This window comes from Rhipicephalus microplus, chromosome 3 (genome assembly GCF_043290135.1).
Source record: "Rhipicephalus microplus isolate Deutch F79 chromosome 3, USDA_Rmic, whole genome shotgun sequence".
Lineage (NCBI taxonomy): Eukaryota > Metazoa > Arthropoda > Arachnida > Ixodida > Ixodidae > Rhipicephalus > Rhipicephalus microplus.
In genome coordinates this window covers 51,537,452-51,556,156 of record NC_134702.1, presented here as the reverse complement: position 1 = coordinate 51,556,156, position 18,705 = coordinate 51,537,452, and the positions used below count along the sequence as shown (strand labels likewise).

Genomic DNA, 18,705 nt, shown 5'->3' with positions numbered 1-18,705 from the left:
AATCACAGTTTGCTTGTTTGTTTGCTTGTTGGTTCGTTCAACGACAAAAAAAAAATCCATCCCTCCCCTACCCTCCCTAATCGATGTAAGCAAACAGACATTGATGCCGAGATATCGCCAGTGCCTGTCACTTCCGCGTGACACACACAAAAAAAAAAAAATCGCGGCTGGAATAACAGTTCAGAACGCGTACTATCAGAGTAGATCCCGTTTTTACCCGGACGCTCGCGTTTATTGGGTTCCTACAGAAGCGGTTAATCAGCGCGTTATTCGCGCCGCATCTCCGACATGCCAGCGTCCAGGGGGAAGATAAAGCGGTCGTTGATCCCGCGAACTTATAAACGCCTCCCGAGTCGTCGTCACCGGCGGCTCGCACGGCCGACGAGGCCTTGTTCCGTCTCCTACACATACAGGCACGGTCCGCACCCCGTCGCAGTCGCTATCGAAAGCCATTTCAAGGGGGAAAAAAAAAAGGTACAGCTCCGTTCCTTCATGCGCCATCGAGCAATCATCAAACGAAGTCGAGAGGAGCCACGAGCGGGTTTCTCTCCGTCATTATCGGCCCGCGCTCCCAAGTTATCACAAAAGGACAAGCTACAGAAGGGGAGGGGGAGTTCTATGCAGCAACGGTGCCTTGCCGCTCGAAAGTAGCGAAGCAGAAGAGCTTTGTTTTAATGGTTCCGGTAGCTGCACGCAGCGACGCTCTACTACTACTATAGGCCTCCATCTCTCTCCGCGAAGGAACGACGAGGAAAAAACGATGCACGAGGGTGTGCGCTCAAACCACCATTAAAACCCGCGCGGGCGGATATTCGAATGCGTGTATCTGCCTCCCCTTTCCACCCGCACCCCCCCACTTCTTCAGCAGGGTGCGCGCGTGACAAACCTCACCCCTTCAAAGACTTATCCCCGCCATGCTCGGCCCCCGTGGCGCACGATACGACCACTTTCTTTTGTTCTTCCTCGTCATACTCGCGCCAAAGGTGTTTGAGAAAAAACGAGAAACGGACAAGCAATAAAAACGGTCGAAGGCAACAAAAGAGAGAGAGAGAGAAACAGAGAGAGAGAAGCGGGCTTGCGGGTCCACAAATCCTTATAGATGCCGAAACACACACACAAACACACACACACACACACACACACACAAACACACACACACACACACACACACACACACACACACACACACACACACACACTACAGCATCCGAGAGAACGCGGGTGCAATCTCAGAAATTCCCTTTCTATCTGCGTACTTCTCGTAACTGGCGAATTCCGCCGGCCTCTTACAATTCGGGGTGCTCGGCCGTGAGCGGGAGGCGCCGCGCTGCGGGACAGATAGCCATTACGGAAGCCGCCAAAGGTATCGTTAGTCGTGACACCCCTTCGGCGATAAACTCGGAGTGTGCACGAGCACGGTTGTTTTTGTTTATTACGATTACTTCACCCCAGGTACCAACAACAACAACAGCACTATACGGCTGTTGTGTTGTTGCTATATCTCGTTAATCTTCGAATGCCTCAGATGAAGCGAAAAGAAGAAGGGGCGCGGGGCATGGGGGGGGGGGGGTAGCCGCAACGGAACGTTGCGTAGAGAGGCATACCGACAACCCCCCTAATAAAAAAAGAACGGGCGGTCCGCGCAGATTGCACCAAATTGGGAAGCGATTAAACGCTATAGATTCTTTCAGTTCCAACGCCGCGCAGCAGCAACTTCGGCGCGACAAGCGTACACGCCGACTGAGACTTCCGACAAAAAAAGAGAAGTAAAGAAAAAGTAGCTCGAGTTGACAACGGCAAGGGTGGTGGCGCCCTTAATTGCCGCCGAGACGCTCTTGCATGAGCGAGGCGCGCGCGCAAGAAAGACCACAAGCTGGGAAAACCTCATTACGAGAAAACTTGCGAGCCGCCGCATGCCAATCGAAATGAAATTTATCGGACGCGACGGAAGAAGAAGGTGGCTGCCGTGAGTTACGGCGTTAATTAAAAGATACGAAAAGGGGGAACGGTAATTTCCGGAAATTCGCTCAGCTCGTATATATATTGCGCTGCGCCCGCCGCCTGCAGGGTGAAGGGCCTTCTCCACCGGGTCTCGAGAGCAGTAGTGTATAATAGTTACGCCGACTACTAATCTCTTACGGAACGGCGGATGCCTTCGCATGCTCGCAAAATGCCCATAAACGTAATTGGCGGCCACGCGGTTCGGAATGCACATTAAGCGTAATACTCCTGGTCTTCTTCTGCATGCCACATTCCCACACACGCACTAAAGTATTCACGCGAAGGAAAGAAGTGTGCCAACAGAGACTAAAAAAGAAAAAAGAAACGGACTAAGAAACCACTACTTAAACGGATAGTGCGCCTTCCCTTATTAGCTAGCGGCTGCCCGGTATACAGCGCCGGGTGCATCTCTCGGTCCTAAATCGAACTTCGAATGCTCCAGGTTGCGCATCGCATCGGTAGCAGCCCATACAGACGCGAGAATTGAATCGATGACACGCCCCAAGTCCGTCCTGCAGAAGAAAAATAAAGTTTTTTTTTTTTCATTCGATAACTAACCGCTATATGCGCAAGTGTGCCGGGTCATTAAACTATGGCCCTTTTCACTCAAGACACCCTGGGCGCCGCCGTATTCCTCTCTGGGCTGTTGTTAGTGCGCGTGAACCCTCCCCCCCTTCCCCAATAAATACACAGCCGAGGCTCTGACATCGGCTATTGTCCTCTCCTGCAACAGCCCAGAAAGGAGGAAATACTCCTCTTCGTAAACAAAACGTGGATAGGCTGGGACTAAAGACGACGAGGAAAATCGAACAGGGCGCAGTGCTTGAAACGCAGCGCTTGAACTGCCGAGCCCACATATACGACAACCTGTTGGTGCACCTCTTCCACCGTAGAGGTGTGTGCATCCGAAGGCTCGGTGCGATTTATCAGTCGAGAAACACCAATGGAAGGATCGGACATCGAAGTCACGCAGGAAGCAGAGTGCCGTCCGCTCTTTCGAAGTGTGCAGTGTGAGATGTAAGCGCGTTTCGATTACGCGGAACACTGCTGCGGGAAGCTCCAGGTATACCTGATCACCCGCGTATTCGAATCCAACCGTGCAAAGTAGCCATACGAATCCGTTGGCTCTGAAATGCGAAGCAAGCGCCCTTCACCCGAATAATGATGCGAGGGGTGTAAATTTTGCATTCTGGTTTCTGGCTGGCAAGATCGGAGCCCATGTGAGAGACTGAACAAACTTGCAGGTGGGGAGTGCTATGGCCTTCTACGAGTCGACACGGCAATCTCGCGTGGGTCAGGACAAGCGTCGAACTAGTGAATTCGGTTGAAACGTAGCGCGCCCGAGATATCGACAAGATACGTTGAAACATACCACGAACGCCATTTTCTGTTTCTTTTTGCTCGCCGGAGTCACGATTCGTTCCAAAAGTATGAACTAATTCGCCCAAATACATCTATTATTGAGCTAGTGAACAAACGAAACAAGAAGATTAATTTTTGTTCTTTATACTTATTTCGCCAGACACAATCAAACGAATACTACGAACAAGAAAATATATAGAAAATAAATGACTCTACTTAGCAGCAGTGCACTAATTACGACTAAAATTGAACTGAGCTAGGTGAAGTGAAAGTCAGAGCGCCCCTTCCGTCGGTAGGATTCGAACCCACAACCTACGAATCACGCGCCGAAAAGTGTAAACCGGAAGGCGCCTTTCATAGTAGCTCAATTGACAGAGCATCGGACGCGTAATTCGAACGTTCTCAATTCAAATTACAGGTAAGCAAAAAAAAAGAGAAAAAAAAAGTGGAGTTCACTCAGACTACATTTTGGACTTAGTGCTCGCTCTGACTGAGACTCACCAATTTTTCTTCGAGCCGACTCACTAAAATGTTGTTCAACTGGACTCACTCGGACTCACCGTAACGTACTCATCAGACTCCTTATGAGTGTGAGCGTGCCGATATGCTGTTCAACCCCGCCAAGATCTCCCAAAAAAAAAAGGGGGGGGGGGGGTATTTGTTTGTCCACTCTAATTATAGTTAATTGACGTCACAATGACTACAGTACAGTTAAAACAACAATTAATGCCCCCCACCCTCCCCACGCTTCCCTCGGTCTAATTGCCAATGTATTCATTCGGCTGAGCTGGTCAGCATGCGATGACAGGAGGACCCAATAAAGACGTCGAACGAAAAATGCCTTCGTCCGCGCAGTGGAAGCTCGAAAAAAAAAAAAAAAAACCGTTTCCACCCAAACGAGGTAGGCCGACTTGCGCCGGATAATGGAGACGGATAGGCGACGAGGGGAAGGTATATTAACCCCTTTCTCGGCTAGCGCGCACGTGAGGGAGAGAGCAGAAGGGCCGGCTACAGGAAGACACCCGCGCGCTCGGGGCTACTCGTTAGCCAGGCCTGACGATAGTTATAGCGCGAGAACAAAACGACGACACAGAGACAAGAAGGACACGAGAGACACCGTGTCCTTCTTGTCTCTGTGTCGTCGTTTTGTTCTCGCGCTATATAACTATCGTCATGCCATACCAACTAGCCCAAGCTGCCACACTTCTTCGTTAGCCAGATCCCGACTGTTCCGAGGCGACGCCTGACGGCCAGATAAGAAAGTTCGCGATGAAACGATCTCACTTTCGCCGAAAACGCCTGCAGCCGCCGCCGCCGGGCTTCCAACGTGCCGCGGAGAAAAAAACCATTCATCAAGCAGCCGTTGCAAGCATCGACGCCGTCGATACGCAATTGGCCACTTCGTGTAAGCGAGCAGCTCAGACGCTGCCATGTGCCCCCGACACGGTGCGGTAGCCTGCAGTAGCAACGCGAAGACGCATCGGCACGACCGTCCGGACCGGATCTACGGCAGTTGAAGGGGTTAGCCGCGAGCGATCTCTCATTATGGCGTTCACGTGTTTTCTGCGAAAGTGTAGACAGGGAATGAGCGAACGAGGGTTTAAGAAAGGGTTGAGACGCCCGCTGGATAATCAGTCTTCCTGAACCGCGCGCGGCAAAGGCGGTTTGTATTGTTTGCGTTGACAGCGATGCTGCGGTCAGACGGGTGCTCCCGCCGCGAGCTGTAATACTTCGCTAACGTCCAGGAGCAGCAAAGATTCGCTCAGAGGTAAACGTACCTGTCGTGTTTGCATTATAAATTATCCGACAGCGTTTCTCCGCGGTTTGAGCAGGACGAAGACTAATACCTTGTAGAGCATGTCAACGTATGTTAACCCGGGCCGGTGCGTTCGCAACATTCAAGGGGCGAGGCTAGAACAACAGGCGGCCTCTAGAGAGCACAGACGTGTAGTACAGCCTGAATCACACTTGTCTAGGGCGTCCAGTCGGCCGCTTCAGCCGCAGTTAATTATTTTTGTTTTTTCAGGAACACGCAGGCACCGACGCCGCCATGATGCCAGACGAAGTCACACCACTTGCGGAGTCGTATGATTCGAGGATGAGCTAACGTAAATCAGTAGCAGCAACAGACAGCGTAATCCCAATTCACTGACAGGTGTGATTCGGACTGCACACAAAACAAAACTGCTGCAAGAGTAAGTCTCGAAATCGACTTCCTCTTCATGTGCAGCTCAAAACAAAAAAGAATGTAGTGCTCGGTATTCTGCTAAGAAAAACAAATAAAAAAGTATACTCTCATGTCTCAGCTATTTACTGGAATAAAAAAAGAGAGAGAGAGAAGACGCACAATTGCGGTCGTCCGATTAAGCACACCCAGCACACTCTATACTGAAACTCACGCGTAACCCGAGTTGAAATCACGGAATGACTGTTCCATTTTGACCGGTGATCATGTTTCGCAGCTGACCCATTCCAAGGACAGAAATGTTTCCCCGAGGGTTTCCCGCGCTGTGCCTTCGAATTTCAACCTGAACGACGCCGTCTCTCTCGAAACCGAGTCGCTTCGCCATTCACCGGAAGCGCCCAAAAAATCTTGCGCCTGCGCCTTTTCCATCCCCCTCCGCCGCCTCTTTTTTTTTTTTTCTAGCTTACTTTCCTCGCGGACAAGGTCAACCGCAGTCATAATAATACCTCGGCGATCACACTGCAGCTGCCAGCCAACTCACCTTCGATGGAAAAACAAACTATAATAGTGCACGAAACACTCAGACTGAGTGCACCGCCCGAGATCTCGGTGTTACGCGTTTGTGCCCTGCGGCGATGTTGTGTTTTCTTTGTCAACTGGTAGAGTTTTTTTTCTTTTTTTTTCTTGCCTAACCCTCCTTGGGTCCGTCTAGGGGGATTGCAGTATTGTATACAGCAATGAATAAATAATATTAATAATGTTAATAATAATAACAACAACAATAATATTATTCTCCTCAGGCCCATTATATATATCAGCCTAGGATGACTTAAAGGCCAGAGCCATGATTTGTTTTTCTTTTTTTGTTTTATTCCTTTGTCATAGGTCGACTGTGGTCCTCCAGCCTCTGAGATTTTTGCGCCCGGCACGTTACTCAAAGATGGGCCCACCTATAACCGAGGTACGATATCATGTGAGGAAGATTTGTTACTATTATTAATATTTTGCAGCACCTGTGTTCAAGCCAACGCCGACAGTGGCGTATCGTATTTGATGCAGCACCTCAATAAATAGTTTAAGAGAGCTGTCACGCTGGAACCACTTGCATCACACGAAATCGGCCACAGAAACGAACCTTGGTTGAAAAATAATAATAAAACACTGCACTTTCCACGATTACTCGAGAAGTAGGAAGCTGCTACAGTTACGAGCAGCATCAGAGGCGATCATTCCCCCCCCCCCCCCGCCAATCATTCGCGAGAGCGCAATCGCAGTCAAGACGCGGGATGCCACCACTCACCGACGATGGGCACGTAGACGTTGAAGTGACCGTCGGCGACCAGCTTCTGGACGAGCGGCAGGTGGTCGATGAAGCAGTTGGTGTCCGGGATGAGGAACCGGGGCCGGATCTCGAGCATGGCCGCCTGCTTGCTCCGATGCTCCTGCAGAAACGCCTGCGATACGCACAAGAGACGCGGTCACGCCTCGCTTCGGAGGCCCCCCACCGCACGTATGTGCACTGCGGTTAAAACAACAACAACAACTGGCCGCCTATCTGCGTGCCCCGCTGCAAATGTCGAAAAGTCCTCTCTCTGGAGGCGCTGCGTGAGATATGGACGCCATCTGGCAGCAATGTCGGAAAACGAAAGCTTGTGCAGAAAGCAGAGCCACTGGCCGGTGGCAGCACCGTATCGTCTTAGCGAAGCGCAAGAAAACACCCACTTTTTCGTGCATAGCGTCGCATTGTAAGCGCAGCGTAAAAAAAAAAAAAAAAAACTGGGGTTCTTGGAATTACGTATCTCTGCCTTTTCTAACGAAGATGCACGTCACCTAATACTTATACGTATTAATGTATGCGTAATATTTGTTTTTTGATCGACAACGATCACAAGTATGAACGCAGCCACCACCAGATCAAGATGGCTGGGCGTTGAGGAAGAGCTTCAACTTTGGTCCGGTCGCTTAATCGTTTCGAGCGACAGACAGACAATCAGAAAGACTTACATACAAACAAAACAAATTTCTTCGTTGCGGTATCTCAAGAAAGACTGTCGTCTTTAAAAAAAAAATCAGCTCCACCCGCAGAATTACGGCGTGCCAGCCCCTCAGCTGTGAGATACAGTCGTGCTATAGCTGGTTCCCGCCCGAATAATGAGTACCTTTTCTCGGTTAATGTAAATACTACGTACACGAAGGATTGAAGGTTCTTTGTTACTACCTAAAAAATATGTTCGGCGGAGCAACGATGTAAAGTACCCGACGAAATTTACCAGGACGTTCAGGTTTATCGACCAGAAACCAGCGACACAAACATGTGTCTGTTTGAAAAAGTCGACCATCTGAAACACGGAAGATGTGCATGACGTCACGAACGAGAGTAAGCGCTATTGGGCGGAGCAATTGTGCGAGTCCTCTGTGAGACGAACAGCGATAGCAGAGGCTGGAGCGGGTATCTTTTTCTTTTTTTTTATTATTGTAACCGTGTAACGTGAAATTGCGTTCTTGATAAGAGATTCCACGGCTTGATATGGCCTTCGCTTTGTAATGCCCCTTAGACATACATGCACGATGGGTATCCGTGCCTGTGTGACACTGACAATACACAAGATGAGCCATGCACAAGCATATCATCACCCGACGTCGTTCACGATACATTAACAAAATCGCGCTTATTATTTCACTTAAGCTCGGAGCCTTCTAGATGCCGAGTTACATAAGGCCTCGAGGACCATGGCGAAGCCCCGGAGTCTCTCCCACAGCCGCAGATTGTGCCGAGTCCACCTCTTGTAACACAATGTTGTTCATAGTTCATAGCCTAAGGCGTACTTTCTTACCCCACGTATTACTTACGGCAGGCCTAATAGCGATCGTAACGAAAATAAGACATCAAGTCCGCCCATCGACGCAGCGCTAATGTGCGAGGCCGGAAAGGCTGGTAAAATCTACGCAAGGCATTCACAAAAGGTCGAGCACTACACTTTTGCGTACGCCCTATCTCTGCTCGCAGCACTGATAATGCTTCTGCCTCAACATGATAATGGTCAGCACCACGAAAATGGGCAACGGAGTTTCTTAAGTACACGAGCTCACGCGAAAGGCTGTGAAGTACAGAAAGGAGATCGCAAGACAGCACCGCAACGTTGCTCTGCACGTCAGTGAGCACGACACATTCAGCGCTGAAAGCAGCACCACATGGATGAAAGCGATAGTTTCGGAAATAAGGCGATGCCCGACAGGACACTCCTCTCTCTCTCTTCCTATAGTGGCGCTGTTCGGGTCCACAAACACGGTTGATTGCATATTTTCAGCAGATCACTGAATCTGTAGCAACGTATACGTCTGGGGGAGTTCACCCTTAACTAAGACAAACGCCGATGCTGTTAAGCGTCATCGGGTTCCCAGAGCACACACACACGGGCAACCCTTATACAACACTATCACGTATACGCACGTGGCCGAGGGTCATTAACAGCAATATAGCGTGCTCGCGCACAACCCTCGCAACGTCACGCCCTGGACGTAAACAAACGCGCTCGCGGCGGCACACAAAGGGAAAGGCTTCGAAACGCGGCGCATGCAGCAGCAACAGGCCGATGACGCTAAGCGCGCAACTTGGGAGCGACAGCCGCCGGAAACGCCGTTCCCTCGATTCGAACTGAGGAAGGACCACGGGAGGGGGGGAGATGCCATCCGTCTCCCCGGTGACCACGCGCTATCCCGACAGCCAGCGTCCAGTCAGAGGAGAAGCATCTCTCGCCAAAGGGTCCAATCTATCCCTAAGTTCCCCCCTCCTCCAGTGTCGGCTTCTTTCCCTTTACAATACAAAAAGGGGAGCTCCTCGAACCCCACACGCTACTCTGAGTCACATTTATTTGGAAACAGCCCGCCCCACACAGCGGCCGCGCACCGGACAAGGAGGAGGAAAAGAGCGCGCGCATCTGGACCGACCGACGCGTCATTTGGCACGGCGGACCCTGTCAACGCGAGCCGGACACTGCGGGAAGCTCGCCAGACGCGCACTGGCCGACCATTCCCCACGGCAGAATTCGGCAGAGGGACCACGAGACGGACGCGTGGTGACTCAGTCACCTGAACGTGACTCAACACTTATTTGGGCGCGCGCACGCACACCCCCTGCCGGCCTGCCCCCAGGAGTGCGGCGGCGGCTCCTGATTTCGGGGGAGCAGCGCCAGTGTAACGTAGAAGCAGCTGGACGTGCATTCACGCCGGGCAGCCGAGTTAATTCGCGGGGAAGCGACGCACGCCGATTGGAACGCGGACACCCCATTTCGAACACCACCCCGCTCTGCAAAGCAACCAATAAAGTTTATTCTCTCTCTCTCTGCAAAGCAAACCGCCCCCTCTACCCCAAAACCCCCACGTACTGAATGAAGCTCGCCCACCCCCCAATAGCCATCGATTTTATTCGATACACCTCCTCCCGCGAATGCCACCGCGCGCGTGTTTGCGACAACGAGATTCGCGCAAACTCCGCTTGACAGGTGCACCGGCCTGGACATAAGCCGGACACGAGGGAGGCGCGTTTTATAAGCAAGCAAGCACTACGGGTGTAAGTGGTTCCTGGGAGTCCTTGTTCAGTAGCTACGAGATGGTCCACTCGAGAAGAGCCTGCGGCTGTACATACACTCTTGAGGGCCTGGACAGCGTAAAGCTCAGACAGGAGCTCTACACTAGCCTCTATCCTCTATACGCTTCTCAAGTACACGAAACTAAAGGAGCTGCGCAATATCGATAAAAAAGAAACGATCTATAAGCCCGAACCGCATTCTACACTTCCAGTATCCAATCTGCGCCAACTGCCACGCGATTCCACGAATGATTAGACCAGTGCAAACAGCTGGGTGCCACGACGAAACGCCAGCGCGTGTTCAGCGAAAGTCCTGATCAGCAACATCACACGTGGCGATCTCGCGCTTGGCAACCTATACGTATACACGCGGAAACGCCTCCACCTCCTCGATGGCTACACCGACCGCTTTCACAACTGAATGGCGATATTAACGACAACAATCTACTCACAACGCCCAAATTTTAGTTACATTGCACGAACCCTTACTGAAGCATTTGATTGATTGATTTGTGGGGTTTAACGTCCTAAAACCACCATATGATTATGAGAGACGCGGTAGTGGAAGGCTCCGGAAATGTCGACGACCTGGGGTTCTTTAACGTGCACCCAAATCTGAGTACAAGGGCCTGCAACATTTCTGCCTCCATCGGAAACTGAAGCATTTGAAGAGAGACAGAAAGAAAAGAACAAGCACGCATTGCACGCGCCATAAATAGGTGGAGTGTTTCTAAGAACATTGAACTCATCCTGGCATAACGCCGCTGGGCGGAACAAGCGGACAATTTAGCACCGCGCGACGCGTCATCGGTCACGCGTGCATGCAGCACTGCAATCAGTGATACGGCGTTTCAGCGGTTCTCCTCGTACGGCTGCGGGTCAACTTTCCGCGAAGAAACCCTGCGAACGGAATCATCCGCCAACCTGAAAGGGTATGCACAGGCCGTAAAAGAGAACGTGGAAGGTGGGGGGGGGGGGGGTTACAAAGCGAGGACTACTAGTACGCTTAGCACGCGGCGATTCAGAGACGATCCATTAGAGACTTGCCTTGCTGCTGTTTTCTGAGCTCGCTGTAAGATGACATAAAGAACTTCCCAAACATGACCTAATCTATTGCGATTGCTCAAGGCGGCTGAAAGAAAAAAAACGGTGGGGGGGCGGGGCAACTCTGGCTTAAAATGCACGTTAAAGCCGCTTACGTGGCACGCACCGTTCGTATAAATCAATTCGAGCCGACCAATTAACTCAATCCAGGAACACGTCACGTACCCCGACCTAGCCCTCATCTTCAGTTCTTTTGCTATTGAAACTAGTCGGCGTCAAACGCACATGAAAAAGAAAAAAAAAACAGGAAAACGTCACCATAAGAGCAAGCGTAGCAGGGATGCAAGCGTATATGCATATAAGAGGCATCTCGCGAGGCAATGGGCACGGGTGAAGCGCACACTACATCCATCGAACATCGCAATCACTGTGCAGTGACGAAGAAGGAGAGGCGAGCACGGAACAACGTACACGGCGACGGAAGCTGCTGCGGGTCGGCATGCACGACGGCTGCTCCCGCTTGATGAAGCAGCCACTGCACCCGTACAGCCTCGGGCTCGGCGTGAAGAAAGAACATTGGGATCTCCACGGAGTCGCGAAACGGGCAGAACCGGGATGAGGGGAGGCGGCGAACGCAGTGCACCGCGCACGCCAACTCACGCTAGAACGCAAGTGAGACACACACACACACAAACACGTGACCAGGCGCAAGGCTACTGACCCACCACGCCGCCGCCCGTTCCGTGAAGAAGTCATCAAGACACGGGAATCGGCGCAAGCTCGCATCGGCAAACACAAGCGGCACTGCATTAGGCTGCAGTCGAAGCGGCGCACAGCCGGGCGCAGAGAGCGACTCCCAGCACCCACTAATGCGCGCAATTTAGCCGATTGATCCGAGCGCGAGATAGAACACGCAAACGGGCGCGTCCCGAGGGATGATCGGATGCCAATGACAGAACTGCAAAGCAGCAGATGCTTATAAATCATCAGGCTCCCCGCGGCCCCGCGATCGCTCTCCGGTAATTGAATACTGCGATGGTACACAGGGCGGGCAGTACATATAACAGGCGGCCGTGCAGAGGCATACACCGGACGTAGACCTGCGCAAGGGCGTTTGGTTTGGATGATATTAGGCGCCGCGCCAGGAAAGTTCAGGGGTCTGCCGTCGAAATGGAGGATGGAGTCGTCCTGCGTTCCACCTATACGTCATATACAAGATTACAGTACGCTTTCATACAGCAAGTACATAACTACACATACTACCACAATCTGCCTGTCTCAAGTTGATGGAGACCTGAGCGCGCGGGAGGGAGGGGGACGTCTCGAAGTCAACGTCCTCGGGATGTCCCCAAGGCGTAAACAGGATGTGCTCGGAGCCAACGTCTTGAAGACACTCGGGATGTCCCCAAGGCGTAAACAGGATGTGCTCGGAGCCAACGTCTTGAAGACACTCGGGATGTCCCCAGGGCGTAAACAGGAGGTGCTCGGAGCCAACGTCTTGAAGACAACACCCATCGTTGAAAGCGTTCGCTCAAGCGACAAGCCCTGTGTTCTTCATCTTTTCAAGTCTTAATCTTATCCTGAACATCTCGATTGTTTGGATATCTCAGACTGCTTATACAGAATAGGTATCCATATACACAAGAACGAAGGTGGAGAGATTGATCATAGCGAGGCCCCCTATTCCGGCAGACTTGATGCCTCAAATTGTATGCGAGAATTCGCTGGTCAGCTTCTGAATCGTAATAAGATCAGGCGCTACATGACGCCAGTCGGCAACAAAAGGAAAACTTCCACACTCATTGTCATGGCTGCGAACGGCACTGGCCTAACCCTTCCAGGATTACGCTATAGCATAAATACCCATTAAAGTGGACCGAAAAGCGACTGTCTCTCCTTGTTCCAAGTGGTACAGTAACAGACGCATTAGAGGTTTTTAGCAAGCTACGGAAACACGTTACGAAAATACGGCACGGTTCCTTTTCGTATAAGCGTCTACGCGTACTGGCAATGTTCGCGCATGCGCACTCGTCAGTCGATTCCATATTGCCGCATTTCCGTGACGTGTTTCCGTAGCCTGCTAAAAACCTCTATTATCCGAATGTTGTACGTCCGTTCGGATCTTGCGGCATGTTAGCTTCTGGTATTTTTTTTTTACTCCTTTCCATTTGTGCCATAACTATACACTAAAATTAAGACATACAAGTAATGTTCCCTACGCCTTTCATAGCTTCACAATCTACCGATTTCGTAAAGGCTGTGCATACGCATAAGAGCTATGCATTAGACGCGTTTCTGGAACACATGTAGTAGTGCACGGAGTCGAAGAAAGCATCGAATTCAAAGCGACCGGCGGCAGCGGGATAAACAAAAGGCGCGGGTAAACGACAGCGCGATGACCGTCCTTGGACGCGCTTCCAGGAATCCCGCGGAGGACGCCCGCGGGCCGTGCAACTGTCAGCTCCTTCCTTCCTTTCACAGCACGACGAGTGGTAAACACAATCGCGGGGCGTCCGTTTTCGCCCCCCCCCCTAAGCACACGTCGGCGCTTCTGAACCAGTATAACAATAACTTTAACGGGTGTACGCAGACGGCTAGCCTTCGCCGGCAGCCGTCACGCACTCGTGGTCTCGCTAACCACGCTTCTTCGCTGCCCAGCGTAGAGAGAGAGACAGGCACAATTAACCGCATCTCGGTCGAGGGCAAGGTGGGAAAGAGGTGCACTATAATGGAGGGTGCGTGAGGTTTAAAAAATAGAAAAAAGAAAGAAAGGATGCACAAAGAAGACCGAAAACTGCTTCTGACAGGAAGTGATGTATAGCGCCAAAAGAAAGCAAAGATAACTTATCCCCCGTTTCTCAAATACTGCACACCCTCTTCGGGTATTAAGAAGAACAAAAGTGCTAACAGCCGGTATAGCCGGCATCGAAGTGGTTATTATCGAGGAGCTCCTGCGGAGCAAATACACTATCCCCCCCCCCCCCTTCCATTTTATTTCAACAAGTCGGACAAAAGTGCATGCATGTGGACAGCTCAGTGACGGAAGCGACATTTTGCTTTCTGGAGCAGATTCCGGAGCAGAAAAGAATGCTACAGCTAAGGGTTGCCATCGGTGTATTTGGAGCAGATGCGTGTTCCTAACGAATCATGAAGTCTGAAATATCACTTAAGCACCTAATAAATATTCATATTTATTACTACGCGTGATGTATGCTAGTACGCAACTAGTATACAAGCCGCAGTAGCATCACTGGCATAAATCATGGGGGGGGGGGGGGGGAGAGTCAAGGGAGTTAAAAGACTTTTCTTGTGTTCAGGCTAGGGAGGGCAGCCCTTGCAAGTGTCCCCTCGAGATTTAGCTTTAGCACGTGATATGATTGAGTTAACAGGTATTTAGGTATAATTGACTGATTGATTGATATGTAGGGTTTAACGTCCCGAAACCACCATATGATTATGAGAGACGCCGTAGTGAAGGGCTCCGGAAATTTCGACCAAATGGGGTTCTTCAACGTGCACCCAAATCTGAGCACACGGGCCTACAACATTTCCACCTCCATCGGAAATGACCGCCGCAGCCGGGATTCGATCACGCGACCCGCGGGTCAGCAGCCAAGTACCTTATAGCCACTAGGCCACTGCGGCGGGGCTTTTAATTATATTTGAAAGCATATAGATTCTTATATAACTAAAATACAACCCATGTTAAAAATACAAATTGGTCAGCATGGCCTGGTATGTGTCATCCTTTGCGATTTTTCTGGAATTATACTACTGAGTAGCATACTAGGATGGTAGCATACAGCTTGCTTCTGGTTTCGCTCAGGCTAACGGGATGGTTCCCATGGGTCGGTCAACTTCATTCTCTTAAGTTTGCCAGCAGCATTTTGGAGCAGGTTTGGAGCAGCTACTAGCAAATGTTGCACTTCGGAGCAGCATTTCTCTTTCGGAGCAGTTTGGAGAAATTGGAGCAGGTGCACTTCCGTCACTAACAGCTCCCTTGGATTGATGCAATAAACCCACGCATACGTGAGAACGTTGGTCGCGTATACTACACAGAGAAGAAAACTCGAGACAAAAACTCTCGGCGTATATGACGAGTTTTGCACAAGTCGAGTACCTCCTTAGGTTGAGCCACGGTGGCTTGGGCCCACACCCACGGCCATCTACTCGATCTTCCCCTATAGACGCGCGGTACTTTGAAACATCGGCCACTCCTCCATTCCACCCACAAGACGCCATATTAAAATATAAAACGCTGCATTTTTTACATAACGCCACAAGATGCACTTGCAGAATAATGACTGTAAAAATAGCTCGAAGCTCGCACTAAAGTTGATCGGTCTCATGCTTACTTACGGCCGTGTCTAGGCAGCACTTGGCTGTAACGGGGTTGTGGCAAGCTTGGTCTCCCTCTTCGCCTTGTTGTCCTCGGTTCTTCACCCGCGGTACTAGTCATTCACAAGGACTGCGACGCTACGACAATGGCCCGAAGGCTTCGTAGCCACCTGTTGGGCTAACTGTTGCTTTCCTCTTTTTTAGGGGGCCAGCCGCGAGTAATGGGATATGCCCAATTTTAGTTGCACGTACCCGTTTCTTTTTGTGTTTTCTACACGACTTTGTAAATCGCTTTGCTTTTAAAGAACGAACAGCGATCCCCTGAAATCGTTTATATTTATTAGGCCCGCGTACATCCAGCGCCTCCATGGCTAGCTTAAATGGATTCGAAGAACAGTCACGAGAGAGTCCCTTTCGGCCTACTGAACGGAGTATACGGAAAGGTGGGCGACAAGAGGAGGTACGCCGGCAGACACGGACAACGGGATAACTTCCCATCGTTCAGATTGTGGATGTTGCGCAAGTCCCTCAGTTGTATACGCAGGTCATCGCAGTGAGGTACAACAGGTTATACGTCAGAGCATTCCGCAACCCGGCACCCAACGCAACACCCGCGCACATCGCACGTGTGCTACAGGACGTGATCAAACCGCCCACAGGAGCCGGCCGTATACGATCAGATACAAATACGCACCACGCAAAATCCCGAGTGCGTTAGCCCCGTTGCCCCCCCCCCCCCCAAAAAAAAAAAAACACAGCTAAACCAAGCACGCCTCTGGTTCGCATCCCTCCACGCCGACGTGCCCAGGACTGCTGGATGGCATCCCAAGAGACGGACGGCCGGTCCAGCCAGCAACGCAAGGGGTCGCACCCGCCGACATATTTAGCATATAAGCCGAATGTACACACACACACACACGGAGCGATATGATTAATGGATGCGGGGATCACGGCAGACAGAGAGCGGCAGCTGCGTGCGCTCGACCATTAAGATTACCACGCGCGCGCACACACACACAAACCTCCGCTGCTGTCGGTTACATCCGATCATGCGCCAGCGGAACGAGCTCCAGAGTTGATACTCTGTCTCTCTATACTTTTTTTTGTCAGATAACTTCTCATTGCTGGCAGCGTAAACAATCCGAACGTTTCGTTGTTTACTCTTCCCGTACGAGACCGTCAAATACGCTCTCTTCCTCGATAAAGCAGGCGCGGCTTACCGACGCACGAGTCTGCAAAATGGACACGGGAGAAATAACGAAAGGAATGCATCCGCCGGGCGCGAAAGTTTAGGGCGGCCCAGACATTTGTCATCATCCCAGTGGGACACAAGACACCCGGGCAAAGTTCGGATAAAAGAAAAGCACACTCGGACTCTACCTATAGAACCCACCGCGCCAGCCGCTTTTCGCGGCGAGCGGGCACGGATAGAATACGAAAAAAGATGTCTTTACGAAAGCCGCCGTGCGAAACGCGCGCGCCGCTCTTAAGTTTCTCCAACTCAGCCGGCGGCTTGTTACAGCGCCGGCGTTGCCTGTATAGCTGGGGTTGTGTGCCCCCGCTCGGGAAGGGCCAGTGACTCAGATAGGGAAGACGAGACAATTTTTTTTATTTACGATTTGTTGACACAGGTTGTGACGCAGGTGCGGCCGGCCACAGCGACGTGACCACGGTCATGGCTGCGCGAGTATGCCCTGGACCATCCCCTCGTACATGCGGGGTGGGGGGGGGGGGGGGCATACGGATGAGAATGCGTTAAACAAACAGCAACTTTCCCTCTCCCTTCTTTTGGCAATCCTCAGAAACTACAGGCGTGTTACAGTTCGAGGAAGGAGCGGAAGAGAAGGTGTTTATAATGAATACTGTCATACCCACACAAGTAGTCAACAGTTAAAACAACAGCTTCAGCCCGTGGCCCCCCACCCGAAGAGGGTTGTGATTGGCAGAACGTGAGAGGCCTATCTGCCACGCAGTGGGCGTAGTCAGACCGATGATCACGAGTTAACATGACAAACTGAGCTGCCGATGCTCTGTTCGGGGACTGCTTGAAAGCGTCCAAGCCCCGCCACCACGGTGGTCTAGTGGCTAAGGTACTCGGCTGCTGACCCGCAGGTCGCAGGTTCGATTCCCGGCTGCGGCGGCTGCATTTCCGATGGAGGCGGAAATGTTGCAGGCCCGTGTGCTCAGATTTGGGCGCCCGTTAAAGAACCCCAGGTGGTCGAAATTTTCGGAGCCCTCCACTACGGCGTCTCTCATAATCATATGGTGGTTTTGGGACGTTAAACCCCACGAAACAATCAAAGCGTCCAAGAGAGGGACGTTTGATAGTTCGAGCAATCAGTCCTTAACTTTTAAGTTCGTTCAACGAGAACACACACTTTAGGGAAAGAACATTTCAACTTTCGTAATAACCTTTTCTAACGAGACGCCGAGAGAGACGTCGTGCAGAGGCACCGAGTGATTTATCATAAAACCGACCTACGCGCCTTCACTTGGAGGTATTCGTAAACTATGAGCCGTCGCTCCAACCAATTTTGTATAGCCGCGATACATACTGCGTGTGCCACGTACACGATCAACGTCGTCCATGACATTTGGCACTTATCGGTGAAGTCGATCCTAGAAAGAATGACACCATCGGAAGCTGATATCGGCAAACAGACGTGCTGCCCGTTTTACCCGTGCTTATTGACTCCATCAAATGTCGACCATGCCTGTAACCCGTATATAAAATACCCTACAGAATTGCGCGACGCATGCAACGGTTATCACAGGAGCCGATGACTAATGCCGCCTAATCGCGTCAGCTGCTTCGCTCAGCTCACCATGTGTCCCTAAACTACAAGAGTGTACTTGAAACCACAGAAAGAAGGTAAAAGGAACAAGAATGTGGCCCGAAGAAAGAAAGAAAGAAAGAACGAACCCACACACCGTTATCACTTCAAGGCAGCGCGAAAGGTCCATTACCATGACGCTTTCTACGTCTATCGAGCATTCTTTGCTTGCCGCGTCTAGCACTTCGAAGCGCGTAATCTATCCCCGGCCATCCGCCTTGCTACGCTAGTGCACCGGGAAGCAAACAAACGCAAGACGCGACTCGTAAGATACTTCCGCGCAACCTTCCAGCGGCACGCAATCGATCACGGCGTTCAAAAATTGCGGCAATTCGCACTGGGACGGCTGACAA

The 18,705-nt window shown here is 51.2% G+C and overlaps 1 protein-coding gene across 2 annotated transcripts in view; it reads right to left on the bottom strand.

The window, feature by feature from the left end:
- The window catches only part of LOC119174512 (telomerase-binding protein EST1A-like), an 89,490-nt gene that overhangs the window by 16,152 nt on the left and 54,633 nt on the right, over window positions 1-18,705 (bottom strand). For both annotated transcript variants that reach the window (XM_037425454.2, XM_075889561.1), the window contains exon 16: window positions 6,849-7,002. In XM_037425454.2, coding sequence (XP_037281351.2) covers window positions 6,849-7,002 — 154 coding nt within the window. The remainder of the gene's footprint in view (window positions 1-6,848; window positions 7,003-18,705) is intronic.